The sequence below is a fragment of the Pavona decussata genome, unplaced genomic scaffold, assembly GCF_977016875.1.
Source record: "Pavona decussata unplaced genomic scaffold, jaPavDecu1.1 SCAFFOLD_164, whole genome shotgun sequence".
NCBI lineage: Eukaryota > Metazoa > Cnidaria > Anthozoa > Scleractinia > Agariciidae > Pavona > Pavona decussata.
The window spans coordinates 526,648-554,016 of NW_028145575.1; the positions used below are offsets into that span (position 1 = coordinate 526,648).

The window sequence follows — 27,369 nt, forward strand, 5'->3', positions numbered from 1 at the left end:
TAATGCTACTATGAAAAATGGACATGTAGAGACCAGTAAGGAGAAACTATGTTGACACTGAGGCTTAAAGGTTAAAAGCTAATAAATACAGAGCCATATTGTTGGTGATTATCGCAGCTTCTTTTATGCTTCGTCCTTCCACCACCCCATGCGTCAAAAAGGGCTTAGTTACTTGAGAATCCCTTTTTATTCAGCCTTCTCATTATCCGTTTTCTGGTAATTATATTGTCTTATTCTAATGGAAAGAATAACAACATCCCAGTGAATGACTACAGTTTTTTCTTAATTAATTGCATCTTTGTTCAGGGGGCACAACTACAGAGTACAGCAAACGAGGAACACTTTCCTCAGTATTCCCTACAGCGAAGATTGTTGTCATGACAACAACAGCAACAGAAAAACAACCAAACTACAATCATACAAAGTTTGAATATGAAAGATTTATGGAGTACTACAAAGGCCCTCCTATCTTAACACAAAGTAATGTTGACCAGTTTGATTACATATTTTCGCCCATAGCAGATGAACTTATCACCACCAATGTCAAAAATTAAGCCTGTCAGCCTATTATTTACTCATCATTAGTACTGTGTGGATTTGGGGGTGCCTAGCTTGGGGATCACCAGTTCTACCTTACTCCCCAAATTCCTCAAAATGCACTTTTGGCTCAGTCTCATTCTCTACAGACTGACAATGAATATTATTTGCCACAATCTTTGGGAATGGGGTTTGATTCTCATTGTGTTGGAAGGATAATAATTTATTCATTTTGGTCTTCCGCAAACCATGGAAAGTTTTTTCCAAGAAAGTGGAAGAGATGGGAAGCCTGCTACATCAAAACTTTACTTTAACAACAATCATATTGGTGCAAATATTGAAGAAATGCAACCCATCATGACAGATTAGTGTAAATACCCCAGAAATCTGTGCAGGGGAAAATTTTTGCTTATAACCACTTTGGTTTTGGCTTTTGTGTGAGAAATGCAGCTGTTGTGATATCTGTTGTCCGAAATGACTGTCATTGCTCTTAATTATGTGTTGAGCTGTGTCCAGCTGTTTTAGACCTTGAAGATATTCACATCACTGATAGGAACTTTAGGAACTTGCTTCTCCCTAGAAATCAGGTGGAAGAAATTAAGGCAGAGTTAACAAGAAATAAAGGAGAAACTGAGGCCAGTGATAACTATTTGTATCAGAGAATGTGCTGAGGATTAACAATGGAAGTGGTAAATGAAGTGTGTTTAGTACTTCAAGGACTCCATACTAATGATAAAATAATGGAGAAATTCCCCTATCTTGAAGAAAAGAACAATGGCAAAAAGATTCTAAAAACTATAAGTGATGTCAAATCCAAAGAGGCATGTCCTCCTTCTAAAACTACTTCTTTTCTAAAGCCTATCACAAGCGTAGACCTGCAAAACATTAGGTGGTGCAGACATGTAAACCAATGTCCCCATTTTTATTTTAGAGGAAGGCTAGTTTTATATTTTGGATCCAAATTTTTTTTAACTCAGTAGGTGGGAGAGAGGGGATAAAATTAAACTAACTACACTTACATAAAGAGCCCTAATCGGTTCAGACAAGGTGTTCTCTGTTGTAGTACGGGTTTCATTACTATTATTTTGGTGGTCATAAGTCGGACATTTTTCATTTCTCTTAGCTCAGGGGTGGGAGGGATATTGATCTCACCAGCAGATGAATAATAATATTGTGTGGACACTATCAATTTCTCCAAAGTCCTATGAGAGATGTTGTATGGATCTTGAAGGAATAAGCACACTGGTCTGAAAGGACTAATATTATATTATGAAGTCTCTTACTCAAAGTCCAGTTCAATTTATAGAAGGAAAATAGTCTTTTAGCAGAAGACAAAAACTGAAAATATGCTAGCAAATGCGGCGCGCGTGTTCAGGAACTCAAGGTAAAGTATTTTGGGGAAATTAATTTGCGTTTACTAAATAAATAATCATTTTAAAAAAAATCATTTTTTGTCAAGAAATAGCAAAAAAATATATATATGACCTACCTCCATTTTATCCCCAAAAGTAAGCAAGCTTATATCCATCGTGTTGGAAACTTGTGTAATTTGGCAAGGCCGTTTGAACGTTACTGCAAACTCTTTTCGGCTAAAGTCGCTGTTGTCTTCCGAAAAAACAATTTCTCACTGTTCTCTCCCCACACAAAGGGCATGTATGTATTAAAACGTCGCATGACAATCTTAATCGGAGCGAAAACTTTTCCGTGTTTTTGTTTCTTTCCCGAACTGAGCGAAAACCAAACACAGAAGGAAAGAGCCAATCACAGAGCAGATTAGAATGAGGCATTCTTAATTCTGGTAACCAACCAGAAATGGCGTTGTATCGAACTTTACCAGATCTCACATTTCGACATTCCCGAACCGACGACTGAGATCGGGGTACAAGATTATGTGTCACTTTCACTTGACTATTGGTTGGAAAAATAGGTATACCTATTGAACCTTGGTCTTGCTATTTTCTGGGTGAGGGTGGGGGTGGGCTTGCTACTTTAAGAGGTGTCCCTACTTTCAGGATTTATTAGCAGCCACAATGATGTTGTACAATTTTTTGTAACCCTTTATCATAATTCACAAACACTACAGCAATGAAAACCCCCTAAGGAGCTTTAGGCCATCATACTAGGTTCATAAGGCAAACATCCTGCATGCTGATAGGATTTGATTCAAAGAAATGTGATGTTATTTTTTAAGCTTGGATAATCAAATCCTAGCAGTACAGTCAACTCTCGCCTTGCGGACACCTTGCTCTTACGGACAACCCAATAATACAGACAGCAACTAAATCCCAGGCAAAAATAAATTATAGACGTTTGACTGACAAAAATTCCGGCTATTACAGACTCTTGCTGTTAAGGACACTAACTTGCGGTCCCAAGAGTGTCTGCAGTACAGAAAGTTGACTGTTTACAGGATGTTTGTCACATGAACCTAACTGCAGTGACAAATGCCCTAAAATACTTGCCATAAGATCAAATCCTCAGATTAGATTAATAAAAATTATGCCACTTTTATCCACCAGGCTATAAAACCAACATCATGTCCGTTTTATATTTTTTTTACATCTACTGTTCATCGACATTCAAATCTTAGCAGAATGTAGGATGTAATAATGTCACATGAACCTAGTTTAATGGCCGTAGCCCCGATGAGTCTCTTAATATTGTTAAGTTCAGTGGTAGAATATCCAAACTAGTAAAAGGAAGGTCATTAAGGTTTGACTCCTGTTTGAGAACTTGGATTTTCATTTTGTTGAGTATGCCTCTGGCACTTACTGAAAAATTTATGATCCTATTGACATTTTATTACATGTAGTTTGTGAGATTATGACATTGCATTTAATAATGCTAAAAATAATTCAAATGTCTCTCTCAAGAGGATTTTATTGTGGAAATTCAGTGTAGAATGCAATCTCACCTTTAAAGAAAATCAGGATGGTACATTTGGAAGATCCCAGCTCCCCCTCTTGATACAAGCCTGAGTTCTAGCTACAGGAACTGTGCAAGGGCTGCTTATAAAACTTTTAACTGACATCTAATGGTTTCAGTTATGCTGTGTGGCACTTCCAGGATATTGCAGACGTGTTTTGATGAGCATGTATTTTACTTTGATTGTTCTTGAACCAGAAATGTTTGTATCCTCTAGTACGTGTACAGGGTAGGTAAAGTCTAATAATGTTAACTTATTAATTTCAATCTATATTTTAGGATCCAGAAAGTGAAGCTTCCCCTTCAGAAAGGTTTGTACCAACTGGTACCATTCTGATATTTCTTTTATATTGTGCATTGATGTCATCCAGAATCTACAGCTTGCTTCATCATTGAGTCTAACAACAACAACAACAACACTTTATTAAAAAATAGACGGTTACAAGGTGCTTATATACCTACCCGCAAATAGCTGAAGCTAGTCTTAAATATCACTCTTCTCAGTACATGTACTTTTCACATGGCCTAGCTCTTTTAATTGGCACAAACCTGTTTGAATAAAAGATTGTTAATGTGATCCCATTTGATCTTAGAATTGATCATTTTACTTTCTTAATAATAATAATAATAATAATAATAACAATAATAATTAATATTTGTATGGCGCAAATTAGCATGTGTATATGATCAAATGCGCCTAACAAATTGTATATGTAAAAAATAAAAAATAAAAATAAAAAATAATTAATTAAAAATAGTTATTTACAATTCTTACAGTCCTTGCATCGTATTGTAAGCAACTCTAAATAAAAATGTCTTCAATTTGGACTTAAAACGTGTGAGATTATCCTCGTCCCTTATTGTGCCCGGCAGTTTATTCCACAGTGATGGTGCAGCAGCGGTAAAAGCCCTGTCACCGAGTGTCTTCTTCGTTTTCGTGGATGGTGGTACTAATAAAAGTTCAGAATTTGAGCGAAGACCATACGTGGAAAAATTCCTAACATTAACGAGATTACAAATGTAATCAGGTGCTTGGCCATGTATGGCTTTAAAAGTAATTATTAAAATCTTAAAATCAATTCTAAATTTGACTGGTAGCCAATGTAAAGAAAATAACACGGGAGTAACATGGCTAAAGCGCGGAGTTGAACAAATCAGCCTGGCAGCTGCATTTTGCACGCGTTGCAGCTTATTAATATGAGTGGTCGGTAAACCATAGAGGAGACTGTTACAGTAATCAATGCGTCCCATTATGAAGGCATGCACTAGCACCTTGGTAGACTCCATCGTAAGAAACTTCCTGATGTGTCTTATATTATGCAAATGGTAGAAAGCAGCTTTACATGTGTTAGTAATGTGCGTCACTGAGGTTGGTGTCAAACCAAGTTCCAAGGTTTCTTGCAGAAATAACAGGAGCCACGCTGACACCACCGACCTTTAATTTCTTGATATGAACTTTGCTAAGCTGTTGTCGTGTACCAATTATTAAGAATTCAGTTTTGTCGTCATTCAACTTTAACTTGTCAGTAGTCATCCATGCTCTGATTGCTTTTATGCAAAGTTCCATTGCTTCAATTGCTTCAGATTGGCTTGATGAGGTGTCAGGCTTGAATGACAAGTAGAGTTGTGTGTCATCTGCGTATGCGTGTGCTACAGGGAGATGATCTTTTATCACCTCAAATAACTTGCTAGAATAGATGGTAAATAGCAGGGGTCCCAAACATGAGCCTTGAGGGACACCATGTGGTAACTTGATACTGTCAGAGAGACAGCCCCCTGAAAACACGCGTTGTGATCGGTTGGAAAGGTACGATTCAAACCACTTCAGAGCCGTTCCTGTGATGCCAAGACTTGAATGTAGGCGATGAAGTAAGATTTTGTGGTCTACCGTGTCAAAAGCCGCACTGAGATCTAGAAGAACTAAAAGTGTCACATGCTGGCGGTTCATATTCATTAGTATGTCATTTTGGACCCTTAGGAGTGCAGTCTCAGTACTGTGGAATAATCTATATGCAGACTGAAAAAGGGGAAACAGGCCAAAATTCATCATGTGATTACACGTCTGATCAAATACAGCGCGTTCTGTCAGTTTTGATAGAAATTGAAGATTACTAACAGGTCGTAGGTTCTTGAACACCGGATCAAGACCAGCCTTCGTTAGAAGGGGGTTTACAAGGGCTACCTTCCACTCAGCGGGGAAGTAGCCCGAGGACAGCGATGAATTAACTATGCGTGTGATGACAGGGAGGAGCACGTCGAGACAACCAACAACCAGTGAGGTTGGCATAGGATCCAGGGGGCAAGTCTTCTTCGCTGACTTCTGAATGAGAGCACATACATCACTCTCGGTGAGACGGTGGAAGGCGCTGAATGTACTACCATCTCCCACTTCAGAGTCAATGGGTACTGCAGCATCCACATCAGTCGCATCGATATCTGCACGAATTCTGGTGATCTTACGTACAAAGAAGACATTGATGTCATTAGCCAGGACCATTTTATCATGATATTCAGGAAAAGATAATTCATCCTTTCTTGACAGGAGTTTCTTGGTAGCTTGAAATAGCCTTCCTTGATCAGCACTATTCTCATCAATAAAGTTAGTGTAAAACGCTTGTCTAGCCTGATTCATGAGATGAGTCACGTGGTTTTTCCTAGACTTAAAGATATTAAGATCAGACAGCAATTTAGATTTTCTCCACCTTCGCTCAGCTTTCCGTCGTAGTCGTTTAGCGTTATCTATGTCAGCGTTGTACCAAGGCACCCTCGGCCTAGTCCTGAAAGTCTTTTTCTTTAATGGCGCATAACGATTGATCATTCTGGACAAAATACTGTTATAGTTACGTAAAAGGGCGTCAGCTACCTCCGGGGTGAGATGAGATGATTCTTCAGATTGATCTTGGCATAATCCATAGGCAGCTAAGTCATCTTTTTGTGAATCAAGGTCCACTGATTTAAGCTTCCTGTAAGTGACCACATTAGTAGTCACAGCTGGTTTATCATGAAGTAGCTTGCAGAGGAGCGATGCATGATCCGAAATAAAACGATCAATTTGTGGTGGATCCTGGACGATTTGATCGGAGTGTCGTGTGATAATGAGGTCCAGTGTGTGCCCGTGAACATGAGTTGGCTGAGTGACGTGCTGCCGAAGACCAACAGACTCCAAGAGATCGAGCAGCTTGAGAGAGTCAGGGTTATCAACAACATCAACATGGATGTTGAAGTCACTGGTAATCAGTAGCTGCTCCTTTGACAATAGGATGGATTCAAGATAATTCGAGAACTCCGAGAAGAAGTCATTGGTTGAGACTCTGTGATCATCAGAGTATGGCGGACGATAAATGATAACAAGACGAAGATTGCGCAGAGGTGATGACGTAACAATCCACTCGGAGAATTCAAACGAGGCCTTTTCACCTGCATCAACTTTCTTAATGCCCAGTGTACTCCGATATACTAGTCCTGTTCCACCACCACGACGTCCAAAACGGGGATGATCTATAAACTTGTACCCATCAGGGCACAACTCCATTCGTACAGCCACGTCATCTGCAGTCAGCCAGGTCTCAGTAATTGCAAAAAGATCAGCTTTGCAATCGCATATATAGTCCAAGATTTCAGCACTCTTGTTTTTAACCGAACGAGCATTGAGTGTGCATAATGTCATTGGCTGTTTATGGTAAACACTCAAAGACGATCCGGTAGAACAATTGATGTTAATTAAATTTCCAGGATTGCGAGAAGGCCTTGTCAATTGGGCTTTGTGTTGGTGATCACTGCATGATGAAACAATCACAGGTATTCTATCACCAGTGGGACCAGGATTCAACTTAAACACAAGATCTCCAATTAACAGAGCATGGAATGTTGCTGTTGTATTCGAATAATAGGCACAGGGACGTTTATGCCTTTTGATCTTGTATTGCCTATGTGATGAAGGACGAGCAGTCATGCACGGAAAGGCAAGCGTCTCATTAGTCGGTGTGATTGTAAGGTCTCTTAGACCTTACATGTATAAATCATGACCAATTCTGTAACGTAATTATGAAACATTCTTAGAATATTCACAAGGAAGAGTGTAACTTATTCACCCCTATGCCTCTGTCTATCTCAGGCATGTTTCTGTATTTGCCACTCGGCAATTTTTTTGTCGTGTTGTTCCTGAGCAGCTACTGTAGGCTGGTGTTCTTTTCCTTAAGTGTGCACTTGTGATTGTTCACTTGATGCACCCTAACTATTTACATTCCAGCATGTAAGTAAAACCATCAGAATTGCAACAAAAAGCTATCTTTTCAGTTTGCCAGACCCAGTAGTCAATGTTTCAGGACTAATTGTTTTTTCCTATACGACAGTCTGACCATTCTCACATGCTTTGGAGACTTAAACCTAACTAATTGATTTAACCTTGATTTTAAACTATCTCTTCTTAAAACCTCTGATATACAGATGTCTTGGCAAGAAACCCTGGCTCCTTTTTTGCACCAGGTCTTGCATCTCTTCCATCTCTTGAGCTGGCACCTCTATTTACTCTACAACTTAATTTCCCTGGTATTATTATTATTATTATTATTATTATTATTATTATTATTATTATTATTATACGCGCCAAAGTCTCATTCGCACTCCTGAGGTCTGCGCAGCTATGCTTGAGAGGCTCACGTTGTACGCAAAGAGCACCGCTGAACATTACAGATACTGACTTTGAAATCGATAAGCAACTAGCGAAATTTTAGAATTAGAATGTTTAAGATTCTTCACATTTGGGATTAATAGGTTTTTTTTTTAATTTTTCTCATTTTAGTGTATGATTGGTCATATGAATGACTTATTTTTTTAAATTTATTATTTTTTAAAAAAATTGTGCTTGAAAATAGCTCTGTTGTGCTTCGAAATACTCTCTTTTTTAATCACAATTGAATGGTAAATAGTTTTTTAATACTTTTTTTCTACTCTTAACTGATAAATATCAATTTTGCTTAAAATATTTTAGTAAAGAGATCATTACTTTTATTATTGTTATTATTATTATTATTATTATTATTATTATTATTATTATATTTAAATTTAAGACTTTATTAACAGTTAAACACACTGAACATTGTCATAGTACGGACCTATGTAAATGGCCTTGAAGGGCCAGGTCTGAGCTTATTGGCATTCCATGTGCTCCAAGATGGCTGCGCGTTGTATTCCGAGCACTTCTGCGAGTTTGTGTCAATAAACCCACAGTTCAATCTATTACAAACATAACATAAATTCATTACAAGGCAATATTACTAAATTAACAAATAATACATGCTACATTGAATTTTAAGTTCCTGATAATTTATTTAAGAAAGTCTGGGGGTAGTATAAATATGAGCAAAAATGTGTTACAACGCAAGTTACATGGAATATGTTGACTGATAATTTATTTCGCGATAGTACGAGCAGGCCTAGGGAGGTTTGGCAGAGGTGAAACTTCCTGGATTTTATCCAAATTCAGCACAATTTCCTATCTTGAGTTTATTGCAGAAAGACGGGATGAGTAGAGCATCTCTGTTTAGGTTACATATTTATCTAACTGTTAGCTAAACTAATATCCCAGGGTTGACTGTCTTTTCCCAATGTTTCTCATCCTTTAATGAATCCAGTCTGATCTGTATGAATCAAGAAAGGAGGTGTAGATTCCATTCTACTGGCTACTGCTTTTAGGAGAGTGATTGGGCGCCAATTTTTAAGTTCAAATAATGAGGGTTCATCCTTAGGTAACAGGGTTATCATGCCCCATGTGCTGCAAGATTTCTAGTTCACCTTGGTGGAGGTTTCTAACCAAGTTGTATATGTGTATATTTACATTTCCATACATGTATATTCCCATGCAAAAAAACTTCAGGCATTTATTTTACATCCAAAGTCAAGCATGTATAAAATCTCCATTCATGGTTTTGACTTATTATCTCTGTGCTTATTCTATAAATATACATTGTTTATAAATTGTATATAATAATGTGTTGTTAATGAAAGGGATTGACAGCTGATTGGCAAGATGATCTTCAAAGTACATGTATGCTAATTTGGTCTCATTTGCACGTGACTGTTGTCAGTAGTTGAAATCTCTGGTACCCTTATTTAGTTGCCGGTGGCAGTCAGTTTCTTTGCTTTGCTTTGCTTTGCTTTGTGGTCCAGACCTTCAGTTAATTACAATTAATAAGTTCTTCCTTCCTTTTGATTTTTCATTTTTTTTTCTTTTTCTTTCTTTTCTTTTCTTTTCTTTCTTTTTTACCTGCTATCTAGAACCTAAATTAGCCGGATCTTGTGTCTTATAGGGGGCCTCGATCGATGGTAACGGTCGATATGTCGGTCGACTGACGGTCGATATCTCGGTCGAGCCTCGGTCGCTACTTGGTCGACACTCGGTCGATAATTGGGGATGACTCGGTCGATGTTGTACCGCTATGGTAGTCGTCGTATCGACCGAGGTGGCTGTCGGCCGATATAGATAGCAATACACCGACACATCACCGATGCTTCATCGATATTTCACCGCTTACCGGCCGATAGTATATTCGGCCGATATATCGGTCAATATTCTATCGATATGTTTTTTCGACACTTCTTCCTTATCTCGATCGACATTCATGTACATAGCGCACCGCTATATCGGTCGTCATATCAATAACGACCGATAGTCGGTCGATAGTCTGTCGTTATCTCATTTGATTCTTCCACTATTGCATCATTTTACCACATTAGGTCAAGAGAAAGCGCAAAAATATGCCAGCGTATTACACTGTAGTGTCCCGGTTTAACCGGTTTAAAACAAAGCAAAATCCTCGTTCCTTTTTCGTGTCGACCGAGTATCGGCCGATGCATCGACCAATACTTTACCGATACTTGACCGACAGTTCACCGATATATTGCCGACACTCTGCCGATGCTATTGCGACCGACTGTCGGTCGATCTCTCGACCGAAGGTGATCCAATGATCGGTCGATACGTCGCCTATATAGCGGCCGATGCTCGACCGACACTCGCCCGTTACTCGACCGACAATCGACCGATACTCGGTGGATACATCGACCGAGATATCGACCGTGAGTCGACCGTGTGTCGACCGACATATCGACCGTTACCATCGATCGAGGCACCCTATAAGACACAAGATCCAATTAGCCAGGGAGCTAACGAGACAACCTAATGGTTTATTTAGCTTCCTTGCTTTACACGTTAATTTAACTAATAATTAATTTAATTTATATAACACCACTAAAAGATTGTAATAATCAACATGTAAATAGAAAAAAAGCACAAATAAACATTATCAACATTCAGTCATCCACCTTCACAATGGTGCTCAAGATATACTTTGATGTAAATTAAACAGGCCCTCAGTTTATAAGTGGGGGACATACCTTGTGATCAGAGTTCCCCTCAACTTTTATTTCTCCAATCCAATTACATAACTATTGGATATGTTTTAGATTTAAAGTGGCAAGTACATGTAAACGACTCAAAGGTGATCTAGAGGGGCACATCTGGTGTGACAATGATTCTGTGTCCTGTTGATAAGTTATTACATGCACAATGTGTAAAGCATTTATTACTCGGGCCGTAAGGCAGACCAAGTTAAGGTTTCGGTAGCATTATCAAATTCTTTATTCTCTTTGGGGTCGCGATGGGCCGAGAGATAAGACTTCGGGCGTTGAGTTATTGTTCTCGGTCGCGTTCTTTGTTTTTGGGCCGTGAGGAGTGTTTACAATATTAATATGCGAGCCAGACATGCAAGACATGCGAGGCATGAACAACCCCAACATAAACTGCTAACCGTTAAGCTAACCTAAGTGCTATTTAGGCTAACTGGAGTGCTCTTTAGGCTAACCGCAGTGTTTTTTAGGCTAACCTGAGTGCCTCAAGGTTAGTTTTGTTTAACCGAAAATTCGGCAACTAAATCAGTCTATGACCTCGCGGGCCATGCATGCGCCAAGATAGATAAAGATGTCTCACGTTTACTATAGAAAAACAATCAATGTAGAAACGGTTTCTGTCTTCAAATGTAAGGTGAATAACAAATGCTTTCCCCTGAATTTCATTTAAAAATATAAACAGCGAAACATTGAAAAACGTACAAGGATATAAACGTACGCGTGATGCATAACGTTACTCTAGATCCCGGGAGGGGGGGGGGGGGTACTCAACAGATGCTTGGGTAGGGAGGTGCGGCCCGGGCGTTCATACCCTGACCCTGTTTAAGACACAATTCTCCGATTTCCCTATCCCGTTCAAGACAGAATTCAAAATTTTCAGGCCCTTTCTAAGATATTTAACCCAAAATCACACCCTGTTTAAGACTATAATGAAATAAGAATACACTAGTTTCTTACTGTATTTTAATGCATTGGCAATCACAATCTGTTTAGCCGTCAGATCAGGTAGGGATGTGATGAAAAGTGATAAAATACATACCCCGGTCAAGACAAAACACCCTGAAAACCATACCCTATCGGGCCGCACATCCCTGTTAAGGTAACATAAGGGAGTACCCCCCAGGTCTAGATCATACCGAAAATTACGATCCGTCATTGCCCTGGCGTCACATACATATTAGGACCGTACAAATGGTTTCTGTCTCTAAACAAAAGGTGAAAACGTAAGGATTAAAGCCCTGGGATTATAAAAAGCATTCGTATGACAAATGTCGTTTTCCCCTGTATTTCATTCTGACTGCAAGAAATGCGATTCTATCTAGTGGTTACTTATTGCCTCACTATATTTCTGTATGTATCTATTTGGTAGCCTGCGAGCAAGCTCTCTTGGGGGTGGGGGGCGGGAGGGGGAAAGAGGATCCACCCCCAAGAGAGTTTGCTCGCAGGCTATCTATTTGGGGGAATTGGCGATGTTGGGGGTTATCACTGTTAAAAGATTGTAGGCTTTACGCACCACACAGTCAAATATGGCCCGAGTATAACCTGGAAACAGCTTCTTGTTAAAATTTGATTACTATTATTATTATTATTATTTTAAAAAATAATAAAACAACAGAGTTAGCTGGTAGAATGTGCTCACTAGTATTGAGCTAAAAATCTTCCCAGATCAAAGAGAATTTTGCTCACAGTATTTGCTGACTTTTTCATATGGCTGAACCATTGTAGTAAGGGGGGGGGGGAGGGGTAAAACTGTTTATGTAGCCGTCAAACCAACCAGCGCTCGCTACGTAAAGTTTTATGTACTATTTAAAATAAAACGCTGAAGGAAAGATACGACAAAAACGAACGTTATCAGTGATTCTCCATACAAGTAATTCCAAAAAACTTAACAATACGACGCCAAATACATACACTAAAATACTAAATTTAGAACGGCGCTCACCGAATTCTCATGAAATAGGAACTAAATACCATTATGCACATGACAACGAGAGAAAACAACAAAGAAAAAGAATAAAGAAAGAAATTTGCATAGCCCGGCAACATGCCAGCCCCGAAAGGTGCTCGCAATAAGGTAAGCCATTCTAAACAAAATAAACAAAGGCGGAAAACTATTTTAAACTGTCTGAAGTCACTTAAAGTTAATCCGAGTGTTCTTGGCAAAGTTCAGTCAAGTCTTTGCTTACACTTTCAATCCTGAAACTCCTTATAAGAGGCATAACTGGCGGATGTAACGACTAAAGGCGCTGTTTTAACTGTGACTTGTCAAACTGTTCTGTGGTGATCCAAAAATACTTCCGGCACAATTCCCTTTGACCAGTGTCCACGCGGAGAATTTTCACCAACAACAAGAGCAAGGTCTTCAACTGCTAAGTTTGGTCGCGGGCGGAGCCATTTCTGTTAACTTAGAGCGTTGGCAAGTACTCAAGCGTCCAACGTTTCCTTAATATGTCCGCCAGATACTGCGCTTGTTTCCATTGTTTACTTCCATACATGTCAACAGCGTCTGATTCTGCAGGAGGAAAACATACATTTGGCCACAAGAGGAGGTCTGATTCTGCAGGAGGAAACCATACATCTGGCCGCAAGAGGAGTAGTTTACTTAGAGTGACCGGCTCAGCATCATTTGAATCACTTGTCAAGGGGGGGAGGTGGGAGGGATAGGTTAGAGGACGGTTATTTAATATTTTCTCAACTTCTGCCATTAGGGTTATTTAGTACAGTTTCATCATCCACCTCCTGACAGCCCAAAAGTGAACGGAGAATCTTGTGAATTAAGCATATCATACTTTCCCAGACATCCAGCTTGACTTGTATGCGGAGGATTGAAGTTCCACTTTTTCCACATCTCTTTAGACAGTTGTCAATTCGTTCGGGACTCAGGTGCTCCAAAGATTTTAAGTTAGTCTGCGAACCCCGTCCACCAACAAATCTTGTGAAAGCTTGAATAAATGAATCCGTTCTGAGGTTGTGAGCAATCGCAATGTGTACAGCCTGAACTGCTAAACATTTAAATACACATCTGCATCTTTTAACTTGACTGTGTCTTGACTTGATTAACATCCGTCCAAAGTAGTCCATACCTACGAAGGAGAAGGGGAAACACAAGGAGTGACTCTTGTACTGGGTAAAGGAGCCATAACCTGCTCACACAGCTTAGCGTTCCACTAGTGACACTTGAGGCATTTTCCAATCACATGCGGTACAGCTGCATGTCCTCTGAGAATCCAGAACTTCTGTATTAAACTAGCAAGTACTTGACCAGCTCCTACGTGGCCTTCTCCAACGATCAAATCAGTGACATGGTGCCCGCTGGGCAGGATCATGGGATGCTTGGCACTTTACCCTACAGAGGCCCTTTCCAGATGTCCTCCGACGCAAATGACACCATCGTAAATCTCTGAGTTAAGCTTTCGAGACTAACATATCCCACAAATGCCAATTTGTTTCTTTGGGAATTGGTAGTAAGGGATGGAATCCCGTGTAAGATCCTTTGAGGTATTGTCAGCTCTTTAGGGAAAGCTTGTCTCTGAACTACTTTAACCACTTCTTTAGTCGCTGTCACAATTTTGCAAATGTCAGGTTTACTAACTTCACTTCTCCAGATTGGCGGCGTAAGCAAAGCAACCATGCAACAGACTTTAGGAGCTTGTAAATGGAGGAACAGCGTGATAAGAGGAACTGTAACCTACTTTCTTGCACTGTCATATGAACTTGAATGTTCTTCCTCTTAAGCTTGCGATCTTCTTCAGGCAATTCTGGGATTTCATCAGGTAGCCTTGGCCACTCACTCTCTTCCTGGACTAAAACCGAAGGTCCGTTGAGCAAATACCGGAACTTCACAGTTTCAGTAATAGAGAAACATCTAGAGACATAATCTGCTGGATTGCACAGCAAATCAACATGTCGCCACTGGCACGGGGAAGAGGTGTCATGGATCACTGACAGTCGGTTCGTGGCAAACATCAAACCTTCTTGCTTCATTCCCGATGTATTGCAGCACAATCGTTGAATCCATTCAGAATACTGTCTTCTGTATCAGCTGCTCTATGATAAATTTATGTAGCTTGACAGAGACCACAGCTGCAGTCAGTTCCATCCTGCGAACAGTGATGAACTTTAAGGGTGCAAACAAGAGATTTGCTCATAATTAATCCACAATGGATTATTCCATTGTCATCTACAAGGCAAAGATAGGATGCTGCTCCACATCCTTCTTCTGAAGCATCTGAAAAGTGATGAAGCTGGATGCTGTGGAGCACTTGAAATTCTTTAGGCTTAAAGCAGCGCAGCCAGCTGACAAAGCTTTGGAAGATCATCTACCCACGCTCTTCATTTAACCAGTGTCTCATTCGGAACAATCTCATCCCAACCAAAATGGAATCTGCAGAGCTCCTGTTGGAGTACCTTGGTTGGCAATATAGCTGCCGCAAATCCAAGAGGATAGTAAGTAAAGGCTAGATGTCAGGGACAACAGTCCTCTCCTGGTGTCAGGAACTGGTTTCTCCTTTACTAAACTAAACGTGTCCGTATCCCACTGGGTGCCCAATGCACTGACAATAGGCAGGTCTTCTAAATCCAGGTTAACAATGGACAGTGCTCTCCCACGACAGACTTCGTGACTGTTGCTGATTTATTTGGTGAGGTCAATTCTTCCTTTGGCCAATAACTGTACAAGTAAGGTCGTGAGTCTGGAGTCTTCAGGAACTGTCACTGCCGACTTTAAAGTGCCTATGAAATAAACATTTTTTGTCACAGTTTGTTAGTTTATGAATTTCTCCGTCTGAATATGTGGGTTTTACCGAACTTAATCCATATCATGCACAATAAACACGCGAACTCAAAGTATAGTGTTGGGCCATATCCGGGCAGTTTAATGTACTTCCATTTGGGGAAATTAAAGCTGCCATGGGAGGGTGGGAACGGGAAAAACTAAGCTAAACGATAGAATAATAACTGATCTGATGAAGTGATTGGCGCGATCAAAGTTCGATGCGAAGACGCGTAAACGTAATCCGAGACGCTCATATGTACATAGTGAAAGATAACATTAACACAATTTAACCAGTTAAATATTACTTAACCCATATCATACACAATAAACACGCGAACTCAAAGTATAGTGTTGGGCTATATCCGGGCAGTTTAATGTACTTCCATTTGGGGAAATTACAGCTGCCCAAAGTTCAGCCCAAATGGAAATGTTAAGTAGTTTTAGGAAGAGTCTTCATTCAGGAGGTAAGGATTGGCATACTGAAATTTGATCGCTTGGGTTTGAGCTATCTTGCGGGGGTTACCAAGAAACAAGTTCAGTGGGGAACGTATGTAGCGCCAGTAGCAATCACTGCTCCATCGGCCAATAAGTTTGATCTCGTAATCAGATAATCCTGCATGAGAAGCGGACGTGGCTCCTCCAATACGAAAGCTATGGCCGCTGTATTGAGATGGGTCGATGCCAATTAGTGGTAACAGTTGTGAGACAAAGGAGACGCGGCCAGCTTTGGTAACGGGCGAATTGTCGGATAACTGAAAACGGGGTGTGGTGGATGGGTCAACAGGACCACGGCGACGTTGAATAGCCAGGTTCATTTTCATAGCGCACACCGCACAGACGGGATGGCCCGAGTGTGCCGTGTACAGTGTTACACCTTCGTGACGTTGGTCTGTTTTAGATTGTTTGACGGGGAGCGTGAGATATTCCGTGCCATCCGAGGATGAATGTAAATTAGCATCAGCGACAGTGAGGTGTCTAGAGGCGTTGAACAAATTGCACGAGGGAACGGTAAATTCGCTCGCCCGAAGCATTAAGAAGTGACCGGTGGCGATGGTGGCCCATTGTACCGTGTTGTCGGTACACGAAGGGTTAAGGAATGACTTGATATCGCGTAGAAGGTCGAAGGTAAGAGGCATGTTTTGTTTTGGTGGGCAGAAATGCTGGCGTTCGATGCCACACAGTGTTTGTTTTAACTTCAGTCCGGGAAGAAGTGGGTTAGACAGACCTTGAGCGACATGAAGAGAGCGTACCGCGGCGAGGTATACTTGAATCGATTGAGGCTTGATCTGTTGAGCGAGGTGAGTTGTGAACAATATTAGCATGTCTTCAGAAGCAGGCAAGGGGTCCGATGAAAAGTCCCGACAAAATTGCAGAAATTTTCGTTGGACGCTGGTGTATGTGCGATGAGACGAATCAGCAAGGCCACCAGAGAAATATCGCTGTGCCTTTACTTGAAGTTGACTAAGTGGAGTGCCGTTACGGGCGTTGGCTGACGAGAGGCCTTGGGGCAGGAGGCGAGGAACTTGTCCACCTGGAAACGAGAAAGAGAGTCACCCCAGTGATTATCAACACCGTGAATGTGTATTGCACATAGCATGATATTGTAATGAGCGCATGTGAAAAACAAAAACCGAAGGAGGGTCATAATATGTCGGCACTTGCTTGTACCACTGGACAGAATATTCACCACTGATAAGTTATCGCAATGAAAAAGAATATTGCGACACGCGAGGGCGTCGCACCAGGTGTGGAGCGCAACCGCAATGGCGTAGAGCTCTTTGAATGTGATTGAGCGAGAAAGAGGAATGTTATGTTCTTGGAATGACCCGTAAAGCCAGTCCCCTGAGAAGTAGGCTCTGAAGCCAAAATGGCGTGCATCGGTGTATAATTCCAGATGTGAAGAGGAAAGCGATTTGTCATCGTAGAAAAAGCTGCAGCCATTCCAAGACGGAAGGAAAATTCTCCACCACAAGAGGTCATTGTGGAAGGCGCGGTTCAAATGAGGGTGATGGGTGGGGTGCTGGACTTTGCAAAGGACATTAATCATACGACGTAGGAAAGTTCTACCGGGGCGGCACACGTTGCAAATGAAGTGTAATTTGCCGATGAGAGACTGGAGTTGTCGTTTAGTGCATCGTCGTTTAGTAGACCAGTGTTCGAGTAGGTAGGTGATTTCCGTGAGACGGGCAGGATCGATGCGAATTTCCTGGGAGACAGTGTCGAGCTCAACGCCCAGAAGAACCAAGGAGGTTGTGGGAAGAACCGTTTTGGCGGGGTTTGTTGTGAAGCCCATGTCCGAGCATGTACCAAGCATCACGTCCAAATTGTGATAACAGGTGTCGTTGGGGGTTGGTGGACCGCAAGTCCAAAAGTCATCCAGGTAATTCCAAAGGGGGGCAGTTCCGCGTTGCGCCATGACATACCGCAAACCGTCAATGAATTTGAGAAAGAGCGCTGGGGAACTACGGAGACCAAACGGAAGAAACATGTCGAAGAAATAGCCGGTATGTGTCGAACCATCGGGCATCACTATGGGCCAGGTGGACCCAAGTAGCTCCCAGTCACAGGGGTCCACCAGGATGTGACGGAAAGCGTCGGAAAGATCAAGTTTGCTCATGAGGGCGTTGGGTCCAAATGATTCGAGATATGTGATAGCGCTGTCAAGTGAGTCGTAAGAGCACGAGTACAGTTCCTTTGGGATTGCATCGTTGACAGTCTCGCCAGCCGGCCACGAAAGATCGTTAATAATACGCCATTTAAGAGGCTGCGAGTGCTTCCTCGGGATTGCACCCGTCGGAGATCCGACAAAATTCGAAAACGGGGGTACCAGGAAGGGTCCAGCCTTTCTGTTCAATGAAAGTTCTCGTTCCAGTTCCTTGGCGACAGGGGCAGGGTTAGAAATAGCAGAAAAGTGATTCGAAGAAATCAGGAAAGTGCGATCATGGTGGAAGCCGATACGGACGCCAAATTCTATATCATGTAATAAATCATTAACTAAGTCACTGTCCAGGTGATTACGTAGAGTGTCACGCCATATGTCAATGGGAAACGGGGACTTTATTTGAGGAAGCAATTGCGCAATCGGCCTCAGGGTGGTCCCCCTGGCAAGTTTTACAAATGTGTGCTCGTTTGCATTGGGGCCCTTGGTAGCAGGCTTTTCGTTGGAAGAGGTTGCATCCTTCCTGGCCCGAAGGGGAGTACCACTTAGCGTACTTCCATGTGGGGTTCTGGTGAATGAAGGGGTTCCTGGGGCCAATTCCGAACGCATTTTGCGTCAAAGTCTCCTCCATCTGATCCGACCCGGGAAATGCACAGTCCCTGACCATATGGTCAAAGGACTTACATCGAGTGCATTGGCGGGGATGAGGGCGTAGGGCAGAGGCGTCTAGGACGGTAGTGTATAGCGTGGTGTCCAGAATGTTGAGGCAAGCGCCAGAGTCGTGCTGCAGTTTCTTTTCATACGCCATACGGGAGTGGATATCAAAGATATAAACGGAGGACCAGCGAAATTTGCGATTAGCAAATTGAATTTGCTCGCGATATGAGGCTAGCTCGGTGTAACGTGCGGGTTGCGTAACCATTATCAGTTTCTCGTATGCGCTCCATGCTTGCAGCCACGTGTCAAATGAATCAATATGGCGTTTGCACGGGCCTTTTACTACATATGTGATGTTATCGCCTTGGGCAGGGAGCACGTTGGCGTTGGCGAATGGCACTGAAGTCGAAGAGAATGCGCTAAGGGTGGATAACAAATCTGAAAAGTCAATGTACTCACCCTTAGCGGCCGCCTGTGCGAGTTTGTCGGAACTGCTTGTTGATGAAATCCCTGTTGTGGTTGTTGTGGGCGAGTCTTCGTTTGACGAATCCTGTGCCAGTTGTTTAGCCGCAAGGACAGGAGCGGGCTGGGGCGATGTAACTCGTTTCTTCAAGTCATTGTGCTCCATTTGAAGACTCTCCATTTGCGAGGAAAGATTTCTGATCGCCGCCAAGAGAACAGACGTGGAAGGCTCGTCTGATACGGCATCCGGAGACGAAGTTTCGACATCTGTGTCCTCACTTGGGCCAGGACAGTTCTTTCCGGGAGAACCAAACTGGTGGTTTGCTTTTGGGGTTTTGCACCCAGGACATTTGCCTTTGCGAGACGACATAAAACTAAGCTAAATGATAGAATAATAACTGATCTGACGAAGTGATCGGCGCGATCAAAGTTCGATTTGAAGACGCGTAAGCGTAATCCGAGACGCTCATATGTACATAGCGAAAGATAACATTAACACAATTTAACAATTATGATCCCTGAAAGGTTCGAATTTAGCGCTGGAAAGTGTCTACATGTTGCGCCCGGCCAAAATGATCGTATTACAAGGTTGTGACGCAGAAAATACTTTGGAACACATGAGTGTCATGGTGGCGAAGAGAGTTTCTTCGATCTTGGCGACTTATTATGCGGCTGGTATCTCCAATATGACAAACTGTGTGAAAAAAACTGATATGCCGGGAATAAGTATACATTACTTCCCGAGAGAGGAAACTTTACGGCAGAAGTAGGTTCAGTTTGCCCAAATTCACAGGAAAGATTCAAGCCAGAGCTCTCAAAAGCAAAAGATAACGATGATCAGATGTGTGTGGATATATTACACTCTCCTATCTATGATAAACAAACACCCTGCAATCTTACTGCAGTTAAATAGCACAAGCATGAAATCACGGGTAGAGATATCCACGATCCTCAGTCTTGGCAGATAACATTTATTTAGCGCCCCCAGAAATCTTGCTTAATTCGAGCCAATAAACCTAAACAAATGCCACAGAGCCACAATTGTAACCGGGTATTGTAGCATATGCATTGTCATGCATATCGAAAAGTAGTTCTAATGAACAGTAGAAAAAAACCTCCATTCAGTATATTTGAGGATTTCCCCTCACGATCACGAGCGGTCACACCACATTTTGATCAAAAGGGAAGAACCTCTTATACAAGAAAGCTGCAAAGGCTTTTATCAACACAACAGACACACAGCGGGAGTCGCTTAGCCGGGTTTGTCAACCTCAAGCTGAGATCTTGCGTAATGACCATCCTGTCGGTCATCACAGAAAATTCATCATGCTTTGTGAGTTAACGCGCTCGATCTGACTTTTAAAAACTATTACTTCCATCAAAAGTGATTTTTTGACGGGCCTGCGCAATTTCCGCTCGCAGCATCTGTGCTCTAACGCATCCTCAAATCGAACAAAATCAAGTTTGGAGATAGAATTTCCAGCAAACTACGAAATTCTTCCCCTTTTTATTGCGGCAAAATATATCCAAGTAACTCAACAATCATTCCCTGAAATGTTGCCTTCGAATGAAGCACGCAGAATGGTAGCGGAAAGGCCATCTTGATCTTCGTCCTCGTTTTTTCTTGAGCTGTTCGACGCCAGTATGATCCGCATCGGGTCAAACAATTGCAACAACTTCAATTTCGGCTGAATCGCTTGACTCTTTCAGATATCCATTGGAAAAGTTTCAGTTAAGGACATTACTTTGTCCTTGTCAGACTTTTTTTTGGGGTGGAATCATTGAACACGAAAACTTTCGCGATAAAAATATTGGGTGATTCTGTGTAACAACAAGGCAAGATGTGTTGTTAACAAATCTCTGAAGCATGTCCTACGTCATCAAACGCTAAACCAGGTCCCAGTCTCTGGGACACTATTTTTCTCATTTTGGGCTACTTTGTACAACTGAAAAAAGCACCTTATTGTTTTTCTAGCGCATTTCATTTATAATTTCATAATTAAGACATGGTAGACTTCAAAAAAATGCAAAAAAATGTTTCACTTCATAGGCGCTTTAAGCAATTGTTTTACGATTCACAGTGTAGCACGAAGCTTGCACAGAAGGGGGGGGGGGGGGGGGAATGAAGCCCCAAATAGATGGACGAGCATCTGATGGTCTTCTGTGATCTTGGACCAGTCTCTGTCTTACCACCAGAAGAACTGCATTTGAAGCATGGCAGTCATCGTCATCGGGTGTTACAAGAACCTGATGAAACATCTGCTCTCCCATTAACGCAACGGGCTCTTGCCAAAATCTGAGCAACACACCAGTAAGGTTTTTTGTCAGGTCTGGGCCCTGAAGCATTCGGTCATTTAGTGACGTATCTCCAAACCATGCCACACTGTCAAACACCACTTTAGCTTTGCCAGGTTTATGCTCATGGATGACTGGGTGGTGAGGTAAACACCACAGCGGTTTGCCAGCAGGATCAATCTGATCATCTGGAACTTTTCTGGCATGGCCTCTCGTGATCTATTCATTGATGGTTTTGCAATATTTCTCCAGCAGGGACAAATCCTTCTGAAATCTCTTTTCGAGGAGATGAAGCCTGCGCAAAGCGACACAATAATTCAAACAAAAAGGCTTGCAATGCCAGGGTAAGATAGATAGATAGATAGATTGATAGGTAGGTAGGTAGGTAGGTAGGTAGGTAGGTAGGTAGGTAGGTAGGTAGGTAGGTAGATAGATAGATAGATCCTCCTGAGCTGGCTTGACAACATTTCCTAGCTTCCCCTTATGAAATTAACCCGCGCTGCCCTAGCTGCTAAGGAGCTGTCCAAGTGGCTGATTAGCATCCAACCAAGGGGGATTCTAACTGCATATGGCTGGTTTTGTCCTTCACGTCTCTCTTCATACACCCAATGCGCTTCTGGCACGTCATTTCCAATAAATATGCCTACAGCCTTTTCTTCGGTGACAAATCTTTGGAACTTTATACCCCCCAAGTGATGCCATTGACTCATGTCTTCATCTGAAGGTACACTTTGTTTCAAAATGGGGACTTAATCGATGGTCCACACCTTGTCCAAGAGGATGGGGTCATCACCATCAAGGGCCATCACGTTTAGTACCACTGCTGGGGGTGTTCTCAGCATTTATCGAAGACAGTGAGAAGTGAACAGGTTTCCTAGACACACCCAGGGTTAGGCTGTTCAAACAGAGTGTAACAGCCATTATCCAAAAAGGCATAGATTTTAATTTCTGGAACACTATTACCACCACGAAGTTTCACTAGAACTATTTGAAGCCTAACACAAGATCTTCCAGATTCGATAGCAGCACATTGGGCTTCATCGACGGCCCTTGTGGCGTTCAATAATCTATCTTCTAAGGAATTGTCTTGAGAATTACCACCAACTGTTATCTTGAAACCTTCAATTGCAGTTAGCGGTAGATGGAAAAGAGAATGGTGGCATTTTCCACAACCACTGAAAAGACATGCCCTTGCTGCTCTAGGTTGTTTAGCAAGGTGATTTTCTCTCAGTCTTCTGGTCATCGCAAACTCTTTTCGTTCTTCAAAGGTCTTGTCTTGAAACTTAAAGCATCTCTCCAAGTTGTGAGTGCTGTTGCAAAACAGACAAAAAGGTCGTTGCTTGTATGCTCATGCCTTGGGTAACAGGTCTGTGTGTGGGTCCACTGACTATCTGAGGTGAGTTTTCCGTTCATTGACTGGATCACAAGAGGCGCCACCTGACCTTCATCTGGATTTAGGTCTACTATCTCCTTCTAACCTACCTCCCACCAACTTGCCAAATGCGGTATTTGCCACAGTTGCTGTTTTCTCCACGAAGCCAGCCAGGTGAGAAAATTCCAACTCAATCCCTGCCTCAATCAGTTTGTTTGATTCCCCGGCCTACTAAGCTTGAAGATAAGATGGAAACCTCATGATAATATTCTTAAGTGTGTCCTTAGAAATAATGTCAGCCTTATGATGCGTATGTTCTGAGTCTAGGGCACAGCTCTTCATATCACCAGTCAGTTGAGACAACTTCCCAGACTTCCATGCGCGGATTTGAGCACCTTTCACAACCTTGTGGATGAAAGACTCACTATTCTATGCCTCTGACCAAAGTTCTTACGTAAGATCTATTTCGCCTCTTGGTAACCTTCTTCAGGTAGTAGCATCAAACAGTTCTCTAAACATCCTTTGCAGCACCCTTGCAATACTGTAGAAGGTAACTAAGTTTTTCGTCATCCTCGTTCTCTCTCCGTTCTGTGTTTATGTCAAAACTCTTGATAAATCGAGGGTTCTTCTTTGGGTTGCTATCAAAAGAGATAAACTCTCTTTTGGGCAGTTCAATCTTCTCTGGTCCAGAGGCCATCAAATGTACTGCTTCATCTTGATGTTTCCTCTTCTTCCTGCTGCAACTTTTAAAATATTCTGTCTCTGAGGAATTGAGTAATTCTTTGGATCGACTAGAAATGTACTGGCTTACAAGATTCTTCTCGGGCTGGAGAAGCAGGGTTGGAGCTGGTCTTGGCCATTCATTCTCGCACGAAGCAAAATATCTGTCAACCGTCTCGTATAGCATCTGCTTGGGTAGAGAGGGAAGAACTGAGGGTCTATTACCAATAGAGCTGCTGTCCCACCTCCCTACGGACAACTTGATGTGTGCTTGTTCAAATTCCGTGCGTGCATTCAGGAGCTATCTTTCCGTCTCAAGCTGCAGCCTTTGCTTTTCTAGTTTGTGCTCCATTGTCTTCAACCTTTGCTTCTCTTTGAGTTTCTTCGTTTTCAATTGAACAACTACAAGCTTCGTCTTCGATGATGTACTCATTCTCGATCCACGCAAACAGTAAGAAGGAAATCCATTTGCCGTTGAACCAGGTCCTCTCTGGTGCAATAGTCCAGTGTCGAATTTACCAAGACCGCTGGATAAAAAGACAAAAGACGCATTTATACAGGGTTAGCCTCAACCTGAAGCAAAATGTGCACAAATGTTAGCAGGAAAGTGCTGAATCCAATACACAGAGTTGTGAAAAGTTCATCTTCTCACTGGTATTTGTGAATAAATTATTTTGCTTCAGGTTGAGGCTAACCCTGTACAAATGCATCTTGTCTTTTTTATCCAGCGGTCTTGGTGAATTTGAAACTAGACAATTTCTCCCATGGTGTTTCACGTGGAACGTCGTGTGGGGCCACGGTCGAAGTCTCGCGTAGAAACTCAGGTGGAGTCTCGAGTGGAACAAATAGTGGAGCTGGCTTGGAACCTCGGGTGGAGTATTGTGTGGAAACTTGGGTAGAGTCCCAGGTAGAAACTCCCTTGAAGTGGAAACACATGCCAATCCTGTATTAATAAAGGTGAAAACTGCCTTGCAGAATTGATCTATTTCATAAATTCTTCAGCAAAGAGGTCCTTTTCGTTAGCTTTGTGATGATAATAATTACACAGTCTTTTTCTGTTCTTATAAATCGATGAGTTTCTGCAGTAAATTTTGAACCACCGCTGTATATCTTACAAATAAATCATCCAGGGCACTCTTTCTTGACATTATTTCACTAAGAGATCCTGAATTGGAACATAAGAATCTAATTTCGTCTCCACAATTGAATATTTACATCCGCTGCCATGGAAACCTTTTGAAAACTATACTTAATTATTAAGGCATGTCCATAATTAACTCTGAAACCAACCTTTTGACTTTTAACAGATGAGCATGTATTGTTTAATGGTACGATTTGGGTATTACTGGTTCTCTTTGTTAATTATTTGGTCATAACAATAATAATAATAATAGTTTATTGATATCCCTCTCGCAGCCTAAAGGCTGAATTACAAGAATGGTCAGTGACAATAATACAAGACACTACGGTATAAAGACAGTCAAATAAATAATTATACAGCAGTCTGAATGTTTGCATGCTAACAAATTAATACAGCTATATAGGGCGACGTGCATAACCTATATGCTACAATCAATTAGTATTATACCACTAAAAATAAATATAATACCTATAAAAATAAGACAAAAAATAGAAATCTTAATTTCTGCTTCTGCTTCTTCTTCTTCTTCTTCTTCTTCTTGTTATTATTATTATTATTATTATTAGTATGGCAGTATGTCAACATCTGAATGCCAGATATAACATAAAAAACATACAAGGAGCTAGGCGGAAACCCGTGGCTAGCCCTGTGTCTAAATTTACAATAAAATCATGTGATAAATAAAGAAAATCAATAAAAAATTAAAAAATATTAGTTAAAAAGAAATTAAAATTTTAAAAATCTTTAAATGCTCTAGGCTTAATCTAGCTATTAGGTGGATGCAACGGGAGTTTGAGATTCTTAATCTAGCACAAGAGCTTGAAAGTTCTGGCAATGTTCAGGCTACTACTTAGGATAGACTTCTGCATCTGTCCTAGATCATCTCTGCTACGCCTTGCTCCTAGTATTTCCGTCAAACTACAACTCAGTTCCTTAGAAAATCCACCAAGTACATCCATTATAATGTTCATTTGAGTGATCTTGTAGCCCGGGTACTGCTTCTTGATTTCCATCGTAGAGGGGCATACTTCCGGGTTTTCTCCTAACCTGCTTCGGGTTCTCAATCCAAGGGCAGCTCATCTCCAACAGGCTAACTTTCTTCCTCTCCTTATCTACAATCCTCACGTCAATTCTGTTAGCTCGCACCTCTGTGTGGTCTGCATATACTGGTATATCCCAATATGCCGTCACTTGATCATTTTGGTAGAGCGGCTTAGGTTTGTGGAGGAGTACCAAGGTTGAACGGCCTCTATCATTTGGTAGTCTTTCAGCAGCTCAAAGAAAAGTATTTTGAGTGCTCTGTTGTGTCTTGATAGATACATCTTCTGTGGCAATGCACTGCAACTTGACAGCACATGTGCGATAGACTCCTGCACCTTTCCACACATCCTGCCTTTGACGTCCAGTTCTTCGCTTGATTTGGTCTTCCTTGCAATGTACAGTTTTGTTGAAAGTAGCTGTTCGTAGAGCTCACTTATCCCGGCTATTGTGTGCGTCGGTGCTGTTTTCCAGTCTGACATCCACTCGAAACTCTCACCATCAAGATCTTTATCCTCCCAGCGTGCTGTATGGAACTTTCCTTGCCATCTCTGTTCTTTTACGCCTTAGCAGTGCTTGTTTTGTAAGGCCTTCTTCGTCCTGTTCCAATTTTGCGCCCCTCAATCTTCTCATTCTCTGTTGTAGTGCCTTATGGATCTGGATATTGCAGCTCTAGCTTAATTCCTTACTTCCCTGCATACTTCTGTGCATCCTTTACTTAGGGGCGCCGCCCAGTCCTTTCAGCTTTCTCCTCAAACCGTTGGGCCAACACCATAGTTGGATTTGCATTGGCATACAACCTTGTCACCGCTTTAATCTTGGTGATTTTACATTCTGACTCAATCGACTTCAGACCCCGTCTGTGCGATCTCTTAGGGAGATAGAGCAAGTCACTAAAGGGTGTCTCCCACCACACTCCATCATGATTTTCCGCGATTCTCTGTCGAGTCTTTGCAACTCTGCAATGGGCCATACTTGCGTCCACATAAAGTATGCAAGTACAGGTAGCACAAACTGGTTGCTTGCAACTACCTTGTAGTAATCCGATAGTGGACTCGACCATATCACAGACATTCTCTGAAGGTACACTCTTGCAGCATTCTCCAATGCGAAGTTATCCTCCAGTCTGATATTCTTTAGGACTCCAAGAAATTTATACTGAGAATCCTCTTTCAAGCTCTCAACCAGTTCTTGCTCTCCACACCTCGTATCAGGTGACTCTTGGAGGCATCCTCGCTTCACATGCACACGCACTTCTTTTTGTTCCATTGAAGGCCAACATCTTCCATGGCGACTCTTGTCCCTGTCAGGACTCTTTTAAGCTTTCCCTCCGATGCAGCGTAGACTTTTAGATCGTCAACATACAACAAATCCGTAATCTT

General features: G+C 41.8%; 3 protein-coding genes, 1 long non-coding RNA gene and 1 pseudogene across 4 annotated transcripts in view; 1 reads left to right on the plus strand and 4 right to left on the minus strand.

Annotated features, from left to right (window-relative positions):
• Positions 1 to 27,369, plus strand: part of LOC146464360 (schlafen family member 11-like) — a 74,423-nt gene that overhangs the window by 24,190 nt on the left and 22,864 nt on the right. The window contains exon 3 of the mRNA XM_085129825.1: positions 3,742 to 3,773. Coding sequence (XP_084985951.1) covers positions 3,742 to 3,773 — 32 coding nt within the window. The remainder of the gene's footprint in view (positions 1 to 3,741; positions 3,774 to 27,369) is intronic.
• Positions 421 to 2,413, minus strand: LOC146464361 (uncharacterized). The gene is made up of 2 exons (XR_014868491.1): positions 2,027 to 2,413; positions 421 to 1,113 (listed from the first exon to the last, which is right to left on the minus strand). It is a non-coding gene; the product is annotated as an uncharacterized LOC146464361 (long non-coding RNA).
• LOC146464362 (uncharacterized) lies at positions 4,811 to 7,414 on the minus strand. Its single transcript, XM_085129862.1, has one exon. The coding sequence runs from the start codon at positions 7,412 to 7,414 to the stop codon at positions 4,811 to 4,813; it is 2,604 nt and encodes an 867-aa protein (XP_084985988.1).
• Positions 15,718 to 19,922, minus strand: LOC146464363 (uncharacterized). The gene is made up of 2 exons (XM_085129812.1): positions 19,419 to 19,922; positions 15,718 to 17,174 (listed from the first exon to the last, which is right to left on the minus strand). Exons 1-2 carry the CDS (start codon positions 19,789 to 19,791, stop codon positions 16,084 to 16,086), a joined length of 1,464 nt encoding a protein of 487 aa, XP_084985938.1. The 5' UTR covers positions 19,792 to 19,922; the 3' UTR covers positions 15,718 to 16,083.
• LOC146464364 (uncharacterized) lies at positions 25,561 to 27,291 on the minus strand (annotated as a pseudogene).